Raw genomic sequence first — 15,762 nt, 5'->3', positions numbered from 1 at the left:
GCTGGGGTAAAAAGGGACACTAAGATCAAGTAAGCAACAGAAAAAAATTATTGCTGTGAAGCACAATATAAAACATACTACTCAAACAAATAAACACTGCCCCATTTCTTAGGTGTATCAGAGATGAATCCTCTTTCCAGCAAAGGATAAAACTATCTTCTTGCTGTGATCGAATTTACACTTAGAGCTATCTCCTAGAGTGCCAGACAGGAAGGAAAAAAGTTAAGAGATCCTGGAAGTAGCTACCATGATCAAATGATCCTAACCTTTCTACCAGTAACATTAGTTACAATCTCCAAGTGTCCTATTTTTGGTAAATGAGATGTGACCTCTTTGGACAGTCCTCAAAGACTGCTTGCTGAAGCTTCTCTGAGCTAGACCACACACAAAAAGCAAGAAGCAGGAACAGTGCAACTCCCTGCTAAGCAAAGCAGCCACAAAATTGCTTTGAAGGACAAGAATCTTTCAGACATCCTGCTCCCCACCACTCTGACAGCCAGGCCTTTGCTACTAATGGGGAAAACGTCCCCTTGAGATTTGGGGTTACTGAACCTAACAGGTTAATGGAGATTACATGGACTTCACAGCCACAGAGGTGCTATTAAGTCAATTAGAAGTGCAAGTTTGTCAATTATATGGACTATTTCTAAAAACCACATTGGAGCTCCAGACTGTACACATGATGAAACTGAAAAAAACCTACCAGAGACATAGAAAGAGGTGATGCTCATAGCATGAAGCAAATATGCCCTGAGTTTGGGGAAATATTAGCCATGAGAATTAAATGACTGGCAAACATCATGCAAGATGCTACAAGACAAACATGCATAGCAAGTGACAAAAGTTATGAACCATGCACAGCTCCCAGAGTAGGAAGGCAAGCAGATCCTGTACAGAGACCAACATAAAGAGGAATACAAAGTGTAGCACTATACATTCAAAACCCTAAAATCCTTTAGGCTCTGGCACTTCAATAACAATGTAAAGCAAATCATAGGCAGGAAGCAAGTCATTGGTTTTGGCAGAAATAATTCTTAAATTAATCTTTTCACTAAATATAGTTACGTTAGCTAGATAATAATTCAAAAAATAAAACTGCATTAACATCTTTAGTTTAGAAAATATGATAATTTACCTGAACAGCAAGGGAAGATGCATTGTCAGAAAGCAAAATTTGTTCCTCTGTTGAAAGAAAAAAAAAAAAAAAAGAAGAAGAAACAAATAAACCACACAATTACAAAAATATAGTGCCCATTTAGCAACTGACCTGTAACTGTAAACCATTCTGGGTTGCATTTCTTAAGCATAAAACAAGGAGCACATATATAATTATTATGCAGCTGGACTAGAAAATCTATGATATTAATATTAAAAAACAGGAAAAAAAATACTAGGAATTTTTCTCCTGCAAATTCAATTGCACTTATCATGTATTACCACCAATGTTCAATAAGAAACACTACAAGAAAAAAAACAAAAAAAAGCCTTTTATGCCAATTACTCTCCTTCTAATCAAAGTTAAATAAAATCGTATCTTCATACCTCCTCTGGCTAAAAAGTAAAAGTATTCAGAAACCTATAAAAGCAGCTTGCAGCTAATATTGCACACTGTGTCTAGGTCTGTCACACAAAAGAAAGATGACAAGTTCACTGCAATAAAAATTCCATGCTTAGAAGACTAGAGCTGCTACCTATTAGTCTTCATTACTTTGCAGTCTTCTGACAACTGTAGCAGGCTGCTGAGCCCCAAATGGGGGCCATAATGTGATCTGATGATATATGAAGAGCTGCTAAAGGGAGAGTGAACCATCCTAGCCTATACATTTTAACAGTTCCTTTTTACTGAGAGCCCACTTTACCACAAGACTTCAAAAATCTGCTGCCTCAGCTATTGGTGCAGTAAATCTGCCAACTGTGCCTGCAACCACATCATTTTACACTGGCTACAGCAGCCAATATAATGAGTCAATAATAAACCAAGGACCTTATAGGCCATGAATAGCTGGTTTATATTGGCAGATGCAAGCATAACTAAAACCTCTGACCAAACAAAAAACACAAAAGATTATTTTAACAGTTTCTGTGCTTCCTTGCAGTTAATTATCTTAGTGCATATTTAATGTGTTTTCTAAAAATAAGGTAATTATTAATTGCCAAAACCGGTGTACCTACCCTTCAGTTGCTGGTACAACGCAGCATTTTCAGGCCAAGGCTCTGCGGCTGTGGAAAGAGAAGAAATTAATTAAGCAAGCTGAATACCAATTTGCTTGCAAATGCTAACTGAACACAAATGTTACCCAGAGCAAGAATTTAGACAGCAAAGGTGCAGATGCAATATTTAACCTGCCCTAAAAATGTCCCACTGACACTCTCTCCTCCTGCACTTCTCCCTGCTCACAGGGAGACATCAACGAGAAAAAAGTCCCAGTATGTAATGTTGGGAGAAGAGCTAAAATTCAAGCTATTTTACAGAGTGGCCTTGTAATTCTGAAGCAACTGATGAAGCTATTTTCCCTCCACCATAAAGATATCCTTGCATACATTCCCATCCTAATTCTGGCAACTCCAGAGAGCAACTATTTATTAAGGTACTAAACAAAAAGCTCTGGAGAGAACAGAACAAGACACAGGAAGAGAGGCACAAACCTCCAAACAAAGTGTGAAGAATGCTTTGGGGAAATGGAAAAGCTTTTTGCCTTTTAAAGTTGTGTCCTCAAGGTCCTATGTAATACTCACAGAGCCAGGACATGTCAGAACTCTGCCCACCACGATGACCAGAGCTGCCTATTGCTTTAAGTTATGCACTGCTCAACCCTAAAATGGAAATGTCAATACGCATTCAACAAACTGAATCATCAGCTCAAAACAGTTGAGCAGTTGTTAAAAAAATGAGGCAAGGAAATAAAAGACAATCACATCCTCCAATTGAGAACCATTGTGTGTAATCAATCATACACCCTTTGAATGTGAGGGAAGGTAAAAATAATAATCAGTACCAATTTACCATTAATGGTAGCATTAAGGTAACTGTTCATCACATTTTTTGTATCCATTACACACCTTGTTAATGTCTGATTAAAAATCTGTTTTTAAATATCAGTTCAAACCTTGCTTTCTACCAAAATAGCCATTTGTGAACAAAATTTAGGCTCTAATCATGTAAATTATTTTTTAAAACAATAATGTCTATAAATAGCTATGCATGGATCAAGCATAAGTATGTCACTGGCTTAAGTAAGGCTTTGCATCTTTGCCTTTAGAACTCAAACTAAAAAAGTGCACGATTTTCTAACTATCATTCCTTTTGGATACCCATGAAGTATTAACTTTATGGAAGTCACACAGAATGTAAGGCTTAAAACACTGTACACATTTTGTGAAGGTCACTGCCTCTAACATTAAGGCATAGAGCCTGTCACAGTGATACTAGTATGGGCATGAGAAAGCAACTAATCACATTTAAGTGTCATGAAAAAATGTTTTATGTTTTATTGTAGCAGCTATTGGTTTTACACCCCGCCATTAAAGTTTTGCCCTGGAGTAAAAATTCTTGAGGAAGTACATTTACATCTTTAAATAAAAAGAAACTAAGATAGTGTCTGCAGTACTACAATCTTAAGCATTTAAAATAATTTATCTAATATACATTTCTTCAAGTCCACTGAAGTCTTGCAGGAGCAAATGGAATGAGGAAATTAAGAATGTTATTGCTATATTTTAGCAAATTTACCAGTTCTGGACTCTGTTACAGTGATCTTGTAAATGTTCCAGCTAGACAGTGAAAACATCCTTTTTACATGCCCAAAAGGGTACAGAGAGCTTCAATTGCATGAGCCCATTCCTACTGAAACTTTTTGCCTGATCCTCTACCGACTGAAATGTCAGATTTAAAACTAATTCTTGGATTCCAGCCTAAACTGGAAATCACCTATTTTTTACACAAGTACATGGCTGAAATATTTCTGGACCAAAAAAATAAAGCAAGCTTTTCCTTCTCCAACAACAGAGGTAGGTGTGTTTCAAGAAATTCAGATTCTAATTCCAGTCTGATTTTGGCACTAAGCTATATACAGCCATGGATGATAGAGATATATAATCACACACACACCAGCTTCTTGGCACACAGAATCCAAAACCAAATCCAAAACTGCTGCTAAGGCATGCCATATCCATGCTATAAACTACAATACAAGTAGAAGATTGTATCTTTTTTGCCCTTTCCAGCTTAAATCTTACTTCCACAATCCACTTATCACATAGGTATTTTCATGAACCATATCTGCAGACCCTAATTTTATAAGTGGTGACACCAAGTCCTTATCCCACAGTCCTAGTACATAAGAGCAGACACCTAACTTGAAGGAAGGAAAGGACAAGGGTAGTTTAAAGCCTTTGCATTCACTCATTCACAGTATAGCTGTGCACTAATAGTGTTTGTGATGAGTAAGTGAAACAAGGACAAGCAGCCAAATGACAATCTCAGCCTTCATTATGAGTACACCTTAAACTCCAAATTTCAGCAGTTTTAAGAAAATGAATAATACACCCTGCACTTGGCACCTGACAGTCTCCAGAGAGAGGTCACAATTCTGACCATGTTTGGATAAGGTAGACACATGCTCACAAGCCTTACTAGTCTTCAGTTCTTTGCATGCAAAGCAGATCAAAGGTAACTGATTTCACTATTTCTATACAGACTGGCTTTTAAAATTATCAGTTTCCCATTAATATTCACATGTTATTATCCATATCCTAGAAAATAAACAAATTCTGCAGTATGCATTCAGAATTGAATGCAGATCGTGTTCAGCAATACCAGAGGTACAAATACATTTGCAATACTCTTGAAATCAAATAATTAAATACCCATTCACTATCTGTCCCATACTTTAGAATTGCTACTCATACTCCCTATTCCAAGATGTCTAGAATATGAAACATTTATTTCTGATGAAGCAAGAAGTTTAAATACACACTGCTACATAAGAGGTCCAGGTTCATGAGATACAAGCTAAATTCAAGCACGAGCTCCCATGCTGCCTTCCATTAGTTCCAAGATGGAAACATGCAGCTAAGAGAGACCAGAGCCCTGCTGGGGAAAAGAGGAGGAGGAATCACTGAAGGGTTGTCACATGTCTCCACAAGAGGAGAAAGTGTGTAACATCCTTAATGTGCAGCAATGACTCTTGCCTTATGAATGTAGGTGAAGACATAATTTGTAGAATAATAGGCACTAATATTACACGCTGCTTCAGTTCTGTCATATTTCCAATCCATCAAGTTGATTAATGCTATAATAACTCCTCACAAACTTATCATTTGTGCACTAATGAAGTCAAATCCAGTTTATCCTTCGGCAACTATAATCTTCTGGTCTGTAGACGTTCATTTCCCTGCTAACCACGGCTACTGTGGCACTTGGTATATAAAGAGAAAATTAACAAATGTGATGTCAATTCAGCTTCAGAAGCTTTCAACACAGAATCACATTTGTGTTAGATCCTACGCAACAGACATTTTTATCATTAGCTGCTCACACGATGAAATAACTGCCTGGAAGCACGCCTTACAGGAAGAGCTTCTCTACATTTCTTAGGAATAAGGAACTATTTCATTCTTCCTTCTGCCTCCATAATCAGAGGAATTACTATTGTGTGGTTTTCAATGGGTCTGTCTCTCAGGCTTGCAGTCTTTAGTAAAAATTGTTTTCCCACCCTACCGAAACTTTTCCCATGATTAACAAATTCAAATATTTAGTCTTTCATGTGGATTGTCTGCTGTTCAGGACAATCAAATCTCATACTATTGTCTTTCCCTGCTTCTCCTCTACCACACTGCTTGTTGATTAAAACAATAATGCCAGATATAGGAAACAGCCTATGGGAAACAATTTGTGGGATTATTCCCCCCCCTGTATCCCCCCTCCATTAACATTGTCTGAAAAGGGCTTGAATTCAAAAGTAACAGCAAAATGAGAATTAAAAGGACATGGGCACAGACAACATCACCACACATAAGCCTTGTTTTCCTGGGCACTGAGAATTCAGCAGACACAGCACCCCAACAAGTGGGGAAGTCAAACAGCAAGCAAACCTACACCAAATCTTCTTTGGTTTTGTGGATGACTAAAAATGCATGAAAATTTCACTAAGCTAAATGTATTTGTTAGTCTAAGTGTTTTACTTATTAACAGTTTAGCATAGAAAATGCTAAAGATTTCAAAGTGATAACAGGGTTTTTAATTGTCAAATTAGAGGAAAATTCTGTGAACTGGTGTATTGCATGTTCCCAGTGGAGCTTTAAGTACTCGGGTTTGTAAGCACTGAAACAGATTCCTAATTCCTCACCTGTCATACGAGAAAATGACTTAGAAAAAACATAATCTTTGCTCTCAAAAAAAACTTTCCATAGCACAGAATGAGTCATGACAGTCACATCAAATTCTCTGCCACAAAAGGTGTATTGCATTAGGTGCACTTTTCAGATTTTCACATTGTGTGAAATGTTTTACTTGATCAACATTAAGACCAGAGAGAGACATTCAATTAGTAATTTGATTTCAATGCTTCCAGATGTTTCAGACTGACATTTCAGTAAGACTTTATCTACCCAAATACTTTTGGGACAGTAAGAGAAAAGAACATATATATGCTGTAAGAAGACACACTCGAGTACTGAATCCCACTATCAGCAGGGGATCAGCAGCTCACCTGAAGCCTACACATCTCACTTTGAACTAAAGCTCTCAAAACAGGACATAACTACATTTGCACATTGGTCAATTTTAATTCAGAGAATGAGAGGCTGCATAACATTCCCCCAGTGAACTCTGTGCAAGAGGAAGCACCACATTGCCAAGACACTCTACAGTGCCTCAGCTCCAGAAATTCCTTGTCTGGGCTGCTCAGAATCTGAGTGCACAAAACTTGGTTTCAACTTCTACATTCAGAATTCACTCTGAATTACTGGGAAACTCTTCATCCTGTGTCAGTGCTGCCAGGATGTACAGGGGAAATTTTTATCCACCTTCCCCAAGCAGCTTCATGATGATGAAAGAGATGTAATGAAATCAATGGTTCACAGTTATGCCTTTAATCCTCTTACTTAAAAAATAAGACTCTGACTGTCAAAGTGAGAAGACAAAATACTTTGCATGTTAAATTGTGGAATATGCTAAGCAACAATTTAGCCACTTCAGTGGTCTAGTATGAATAGCCAGTTTCAGTAGTAGGGTAGGCAGTGTCATTTGCCCTGTAGTCTGCCACTAGTTCAGCTTGCTGGCAAACTGTGGCACTCTTGAATACCAGCCACTTATAAAAGCCAGAGACCTCTAGACCCAGGCATCAAGATGTTCCCTCCTGAATGAGAAATTAAGTCATCAAAAAGTTAAAAGTGTTTTGGGAAAACACTCAACTTGAAATCAGGCTGTTCCCAGCTCTCAGCAATACTACAGAATTCTGTTGGGACAAGATTTTTGGAAGGCAATGCAGAGTGAAATATTTTTCTGTTATAAAAGTAGCCTATGCCTAATAGGAATCAAGGCTAATAAATAGTAAATCAAGATAATTTCTGCCCCTAATCGCCTCTAAACTGAAATTTACTATATTCTCAGTGTGCCACCAATTTATTCCTTGATACTTTCTTTTTCTGTAAGTGCAGTATTCAGTTGAGTAACGATCTCTTCCATACAGTTCACTGTGCACTGTTGTGTAGGCAAGGCTAGGACCTGGGAATATTTGACCTTCTTAGACACAGCAATTTCATGAAATGTTATGAAGTTGTTATGGATCATATAAAAATAAAGACTACTCCTTCTCTAAAATCAACACATTTGCATGGATCACTTTCCTTTTTGTTACGTTTTTCTTAAATACTTTGATATTAAACTTACATAAAAAAGGAGGAAAGCTAAAGCATCTGTATTTACCAGTTTGGTTCACATGGCATTAAAGGCCTGCTACAGAAGCCAAGAGGGAAGATATATTCTATTAAAAACAAGCAAACAAAAATACTTGGCATTAATCTGAATCACTGATTGCAGTATTACAGCTGGAGAGATTAACTTACACATTATTTTCACATAGTTTCCTTTAGCCTCTCCCTAGGTACAGATTTGATTAAAATATAATGAGGATTCTCAAAACTGCTTTCTCACAAGAGTAAACACTAAAAAGAATTTCAGTCTTACATGTGGGCAACATCTATATCCAACAATATTACTTACATGTCTCTGAACATCATGAAGCAAATATTACAACAACCAGCAGGAAAAGTTACCGTTTTTGGTTTCCAAAGACTGCTGATACAATGGGGACCTGCTGCTCACTATCAGAGAATCACAGAATATTCTGAGTTGGAAGGGACCACAATGTCCTAAATGTAGTAACCAAAAGAAAAACACATTGAAAGCTATTCCCCAGACTGCAGAAAGAAGGAGGATTCTAAGACACTTAATGTTAAAATGTATCAAAAAAGAAGCAGTTCATACAATTTTAATACACAAATCTGTATTGTCAAGTAGGAATACATTGTTTAAAAAGAAGACACGAAGAACTGATGTGTTTCTAGTGTTCAGGAAATAAGTGGAGCAGTACATTTTGATTAATACAGTGAAGCTACAGCCACTTTGGAACCAAAGCAGTTAAATGTCTATATCTCATACATTAAGAGTGATCAATAAAGGAAGTATGAGAAAGTTGTGAATTAGCTTCCTTAAGACCCACCAGTTCAACCCACCCACACTGAGTACACATCAATTTCATGTAATTGGCTGATCCTGTAAACTAACAAGGGCCAAGAAAAAATGAAAGCATCAGCAACTCACTTACTCTGCTGACAAAGGACCAAAACATGTTTCATTGTGCCTTGCCAAATGAAAACCAACTTTCACACTGGTTAAACACTATGCATTAAATCATGCATCAAATAATTACATCATTTGCTTAAATCTGTCCCTGGCCTCCTCTACAGAGATATTACAATTCAGATAAAACATGACTGTTCAGTAATTATTGACTGAGCAGATAGTCAATGTAAAGACTCAATCTCAGCAGCAATTCTCAATCTTGAGTTTCCTGTAGCTGTACCACTAAGAGAGTCAGCATGAAACATTACTGCAGCAGCCATTTAACATGACATAATCTGATTCTTCACCCTCCAATAAAGATATTAATTGCATGTATTTAAGCATTAGCCCAATTCTGTTACTGTCTTTGAGTTGACTTTCAAGAGTGTACACATCTGTGGTTCAGTCCTCTAGGGTGCTTAGCACTCTTGCTGCAAGGGCAGGCCACAGGAGACGAGGCCAAAAACATCTCAACAAAATCAAATCCATAAATAAAAGTTGTTCCTAAATCAACATCTGGATTTCTTCAGAAAAATCAGAGAGTGTGCCAGCTAAATGATCTCAAAAGACTTATTTATAAAGTCCTGACAAGCTGGAGTTATTTTACTTATTTCTGATATTCAGCATAAATGCTCCATCTCAAAAAAGCTCTGTAATTCTTAAAATTAGCTTTTTGTAGGTCTCTAAATCAATCCCTTCCCTTTGTGCTGCTTAACTCCCTTGCTCCTCTTTGGCCCTAACCCAGTAAGTCAAATTTCAAGCACAGGAGCTGTGAAGAGCAGGACAGATACTTATTAATGCCTTATTGGACTGAGGCATTTCTTAGCCATGACATCTACATTTGTAGATATGTACATTTTTAAATCATTCCTTTGAAAGCTCTCCTAGATTGACTCTTCTTTTCTGTGGCAGTCTGAACTCTTTCTCCCCTAAAGATGTTTGGCAGGCAATCTAGCCATGACTTCTGAGAGTGCCCCAAGGAGCTCCCTGCCTTCTCATCCACAGCATCTCTGCTCCGGTCCTCAACAGAAATCCTACACATCTGTCCCACCAGACAGGACCTCAGTATCCCATACCTACTCCAAAAGCTGCTTCCCACACACAATTCCAGCTCACCCAGCCCTGGCCCCTCTGGCCTTCCATTAAGGCTCCCCTTCATTGTCTCATTCCCTATCCTGCCCACAGTCCTAAGCACAGCAGCACCAGTCTTGCAAAGGTGCAAGATGAGCTGAGATCTCCAGGCAAGAGAGCTCTGCAGGGTAGAAATACAGTTAGCACTGGTGCAGCTGGACAAGTGTTGCTGCTAGCAAGGGGGAAGATGCTGCTTTAGGGCTCCAAGTGTTTAAGTCAGCCCAAACCAGACTGTGGTATTTGTCATAGCACCTCTCACGCTCTCCCTCACCTCTGGGAAACACTGCAGACTCCCTGCTTCAAAACCTGAAAACATTTATCCTGTTCTCTTCATCATACCCTCAGTCTCCTTCATTTCCTTTCCAAGGCTTTCAGTGAGAACACTTCAATGCATCCAGAGTTTCTCCAACATGGCATTCACATGCAAAAAGAAACACACACGCAGCTGAGCTTTGAAAGTTCTTGCTAGGAATGCAAACATTACATTGGCTTCACTGTCATTATACCACAGCTAGAAGGCAGAACTGTAAAAATTCCCATCTCTCAGCATTTTTACTTTCTAATACAGTATGTACAAACCAATTTTTTTAGCTGAGCTCCCATCCACCCCAATGAGACTTTTCCTGCATTCTTTGCAGCATCATTGGAATTTTTTCCTTTGATGTTTCCAATACCTCCTGAGCTTTTCATGTGTTTTATTACTACGTATAACTTCTTCCAGTTTGTATTAAAACATCTATGTTCATGTGATATCTATGTCATCTTCTTAATAACTAAAGACTAGAATTTAAAGGAAATAAAAATTTGAGAGTATGGTGTGTACTTTCTCTCTGTCGTCACCATGGCTTGCATGCAGCTGTAGTTTCTCACTGACTTTCAAAAGAGACAGCTGAAAATGCCCAGCAGTGTACAACATGTGATGCCTGTTCAACTAGAGCAAAGAACAGCAACCAAGCTCTTGCATTTATTCTTGTTTGGAAAAAAAGTGACTCACCTGGTCCAAACCTACAGGAACAGACCAGATTAATGCCTAAGGACAGTCAGACAACAGAGCATCCAAGGACCAGGGAGAAAAAAGGAGTGAGAAAGAGAAGAAAAATCTGATTCCTTTCCAAAGTCATTCTCATGATTTGCTATTTTTTTCTATGACCTCTTGAACCGAGGCCCCAAAACAGCACTCTCATCCAAGCCACTCGTCATGGTTCATCAGCCAATGAAAGTTTACTTGAAATTCAGACTGGACAATATCAAAATAGGTGCTACATTTGGTTTACTAATTTTGTTAATGTTATTTCTAGAGCAATCTCATTTCTGTAATGAGAAAAGAAGACATCATTTTAGCAGAAAACATGCAACAATAAAATGCTGATTAGAGAAAGACTGCTTTACAGTCTTTCTGTCTTAATGGAGACAGAAACAATTACAGAAGCATGCTCTATTATAAACTGTAATTATGCTGCTGCTTAAAAACAAGAAATAACAATATTTCAAAATGAAATATGTACTATACTACAATAATTGTGAAAGTAATGCTTTCCCTGACCTAAAAAGATAAACTGGATAAGCAATCCACTCAAAGGATTGTCCAAATCAAGTCATGAAACATGTCTGAGCATAATTTGGCAGGAGCAACATAAGAAACTTGCATATTGAAACTGAACAGGAGTTAAAAGGCATTCCTTTCAGCTTGATTACCAAATGAAAAGCACACATGTAAAAAGCACTGTAAGATAAAATCACATAGCCTGACAAATTTGATATTTTCAAACAAACTGAAATTTTTCACTACAAGAACTTCTGCAGCAGGCTTAAACAATCTCTGCTGCCAACAACCTATTGCAAGCAAGAATAACTGTTCTGTTCATCTTACACATGGAGTAAGCGCTAACCTTTACCCATGTGCATTTTGATGCACAAAATGCATACTCAGTTTAAATATCGCATCTTTATGTGTGGGAACAATTTAGGTGGTCAGAATTGGGTGGCCTATGAATTTTTTCTCAGCCAGATTGAAGCTTGTCTCAATACATAAAACATGCATGTCAAGATTTATTTGTACTCTGGCACGCCGCACCGGAGGGAGACTCACTGTGAACATCAAATACCTCACGGCAGAAGGGCACCTGCCTTTCACACTGCATTCACTGCCCTTAAAATTTAGTATTAAACCAGCCTAAGACCCTTGGACATAACAGCAATAAACAAAAGTCATTTTCCAGAGTTCAAAACACAAACATTTATTATTTTCTCTCTTTTGATCACTGACCTAAATCTAAGGTATTGGGGGGGGGGGGGGGGGGGGCGCGGGGAATAAAGCATATTGAGTAATTTAGTGATCAATTAAATGTATTTTCAAGTCTTTTAGAGATTATTTGAGTAGTCAGCTTCTCAAAACTACTAGTGCTAGAAAGATTAATGTTGTAGACCACTTGAAAGCTGGCACTCTAATTCTTCTTACAGTATAAACATTCATTTCCTATCCTGTTAATATGTGATTGATGCTGAACTACTCTAAATAAATTCTCTACCATATTATTCAATTAATATTTTCTACAGTTTAGAAATGGATGATTTAAACTGTGATGCTTCTTTTTCATGAATGCTTGCACTTTATGAAGCTGTGGAAATATTTGTTTATTATTCCTTGAGACATAATATCAACCTCTTTACATTTCTGAATGAACAAATGGCTGAATGCCACTAATGCAAGCATTACACTGCACACAGGTAACTCAGTCATCACTTTGTATTTAATCACTAATGCGTCAGAGCAGCAGGCTGTGCCCTGCATTGTTGCACAGAGAGGATGCTGAATTACTGCAGCATTGCAAGCAGGCTGAGAACTGATGGGCACAGAACCACTGGGCTTGGAAGACATTTCTGGGATGCCCACGGTAAGCTGCAGCAGGTTGCCCATCCCCACTCTCCTACAGGGATGGAGACTCCACAACTGCACTGAGCAACCTGCTTCAGTGTCAAATCATCCTCACACTGAAAAAAGTTATTCTTACATTCAGATGGTGTTTTCTGTGTTTCAGTTTGTACTGAGACAGTGAAAGTGAATGCGTAAGACACAGGTAAGGTGAAGATAGGTGGTACTTTAAAAAAAAATATTCAAATACATACACAAAAAGTTGGTGTGTAAAAGAAAGTTATCATCCTCTTCTCTACTAAAACCCTCTCCTCAGCCTTTAAAACATTTCTAGAAAACAAATTATGCTGAACTGATTGTCTTAAATACTTGTATGTAAGGACCCATGCATTGTAGCTGTTGTATGTTAAGAGCAACAGAAGCTCATTGCAACTGCTATGACAAAGGAACATCTTCATGAACAGGACTCCCAATGAAAAGCCAATGAAATTTAATTTTTGGAAAAAATTCTCAACCATTCACAACCACAGATATGGGATAAGATGCTATTAAAAAAAAGTGTCATTGTTAAGCAGTATTCTTTCCTTGCAGATACACCATTTTTCTTCCTCACAAATATTCCTAGATTTGGGGGATATTTGGATCTTCTTAGTACCAGAAGAAATACTCCCTATGTCTGTGTTATGTATGTGTTAACATCTCAGGAAATCTAGATGTGTGGCGGGTATGGGTCAAGATCCTGGTTAACCTTCTTTTAATTTGAAAAATCCTTCATATGAACAAAATGAGCAATTTTGACATTACTTACTTTCAGTCTGGACCTGGTGCTTAATACAGACAAAGCTACAAAGGTCATGACCCACTGGTAAAGGTATCTTTTATTTTTAAGGCACATAACTGCTTTTCAAGCTGTGAAACAACAGCTTTTTGAATAAGAGAGCAATGAGATGCCTACATACAGTATAGTCCTGAGTTTGTACTTGTAATCCCAGAAAAAATAAGTATTAGCAAGCTGTCACTGTAGAATATTGATAAAGGTTACAGAGCACTGAGACAATCAAGATCTACTCAGGTATGTCACTATCCTTGTATTTCACAATATAAATAAAATATATTAAAGAGATCATAAAGGAATAAAGTAAATGGCACCATATTCTCCACATCCCAAGGATCCAGGGCTCTGGCCCTCAGAACATATGCGTGGCTTCTGCTAACATCTATGTATTAGCAACTGCCAACTCAAGAGGCCAGCACAACTTTGAAGCTTGTCTGTGGGTACCTCTACAGACCCCGAGCGAAGACCAATCACCTTCACGTGACCTACAAGTCAGGGTATATTCATAATACAGAATCCAACTCAGATTCTTATGTTGAGGCCTCTACCAAGTGGCTGAAGACCCAGCTCCTGAGGATGCTCCAGCATCCTCCTCAACAGGTCAGTATTAATCATCATCAACATGCTGTTCCCCTGCAGTATTTATTGTCCGGGAGTTTGCATCAAGAACAGGGACTAAGAAAGAAGAAATTGACCAAGGCGTTTATTTCAAGCATTTCAAACTGTGCTTTGAACTTCCTAGCCAGGCATTATCTAAGATCCACGTTTTGGATTGTTTTGTTTTTCCTTAAGAGCATACTAGTAGCATTTTTTGCTAAATAACTCCACATGACGCACACTTGTGTTTTATCTCAAGGTCACGGCCAGCGCAGAGGGCGCAGCTGCAGCGGCTCAGGGAGCACTGGCAGGTACCAAAGGTCCCGGGGCTCCCCGCGGAGACTCCGGGCCCACAGCACACCTGCGGCCCATGGGCAGGGCACCGAGCTCGCCAGCCGCCAGAAGTATAAACACGACGCGGGTTTTTGGACCACTGAAGAAAATTAAGTAGTTTCAAAGAAGAAGTTATTAAATGAAAGTAACGACACGGCCCGGCACAGGGTTAGGGAGCCCACAGAGGAGGGGACCTGGTGGCGGCGCACGGCAGTGCTGGCTGAGGAGCCGTGCGGAGCGACCTGTCCCCGTCCTGCGGGACCGGGCTCCGTCCGGCACCGCGGCCCGCCCTCAGCCCACCACAGCCTCCTCCCTCCCTCCCTCCCTCCCTCCCCGCGGCCCCATCCCGAGGAGTCACCCCGGGGACTGAGGCCTGGAATTCGGCGCCGCCGCCGCCGCCGCCCTCACCCCGCGGCTCGGAGCGCGGTGCCCGGCACGGCCCCGGCGTCCCGCCCGCCCCCGCCCCTCACCGGCCAGCTGAGTCACGAAGGCCTCGGCCACCAGCGACATGTCGGGCGGCCGAGGGCACGCACAGGAACTGGGCTCCGCGCGGCCGGCGGGGCAGCGACTGCATCCGGGGCCGGGGCGGGGCCCGCGGCTCCCCCGCCCGCGGCACGCCGCCGGGGCCTGGCGGTTCTCCGAGGGGAAATTCCCAGCGCCGCGGCCGGCGAGCGACAGCCGCTCCCCTCTGTTGTCCCAGCCGGAGGGCAAACCCCCGGGAACTCCCGGCGGGGCACTGCCCGCTCAGCCTCTGCGCCCTTAGACACAGGGGAACGGAACTCCCAAAGGCTTCCCGGAGCGTCTCGGGGACTATGGGTTAGATCTAAAGGGTACAGCCGCCTTTCCTTCGTCCCAAACCGGGAGTCTTAATCCCAGAAGACAAACTCTGCTTTTTGGAATGTACACCTTGCCTCTAAGCAACCATAAATTTCTTGGTCTTAATTCTGTAATACTAAGGCTGCTTAAGTGTTGGAAAATGCTATAAAATTACATACCCAGTATGTTGATAGCATAGAAGATAAAGGATATGTGAATTACTTGTTCCATTATCTTGTAGTCCCTTGTGATCATCATTTCTTTAGCCATACTTTAGTAAGAATTAGAATACCTCATTTTATCAAATATGACTCACTCTACTGTGAAGGACAG

General features: G+C 39.9%; 1 protein-coding gene across 1 annotated transcript in view; it reads right to left on the bottom strand.

Annotated features, from left to right (window-relative positions):
- The window catches only part of MTX2 (metaxin 2), a 31,640-nt gene extending 16,401 nt beyond the window's left edge, over positions 1 to 15,239 (bottom strand). The window contains exons 1-3 of the mRNA XM_058840104.1: positions 15,084 to 15,239; positions 2,173 to 2,220; positions 1,136 to 1,182 (exon numbers count right to left, since the gene is read on the bottom strand). Of these exons, the coding sequence (XP_058696087.1) occupies positions 1,136 to 1,182; positions 2,173 to 2,220; positions 15,084 to 15,123 (135 nt within the window). The 5' untranslated portion in view covers positions 15,124 to 15,239. The remainder of the gene's footprint in view (positions 1 to 1,135; positions 1,183 to 2,172; positions 2,221 to 15,083) is intronic.
- Positions 15,240 to 15,762: the final 523 nt, after the last annotated feature.

The sequence above is a fragment of the Poecile atricapillus genome, chromosome 5, assembly GCF_030490865.1.
Source record: "Poecile atricapillus isolate bPoeAtr1 chromosome 5, bPoeAtr1.hap1, whole genome shotgun sequence".
Classification (NCBI taxonomy): domain Eukaryota; kingdom Metazoa; phylum Chordata; class Aves; order Passeriformes; family Paridae; genus Poecile; species Poecile atricapillus.
This window is presented reverse-complemented; position numbering and strand designations above follow the sequence as displayed.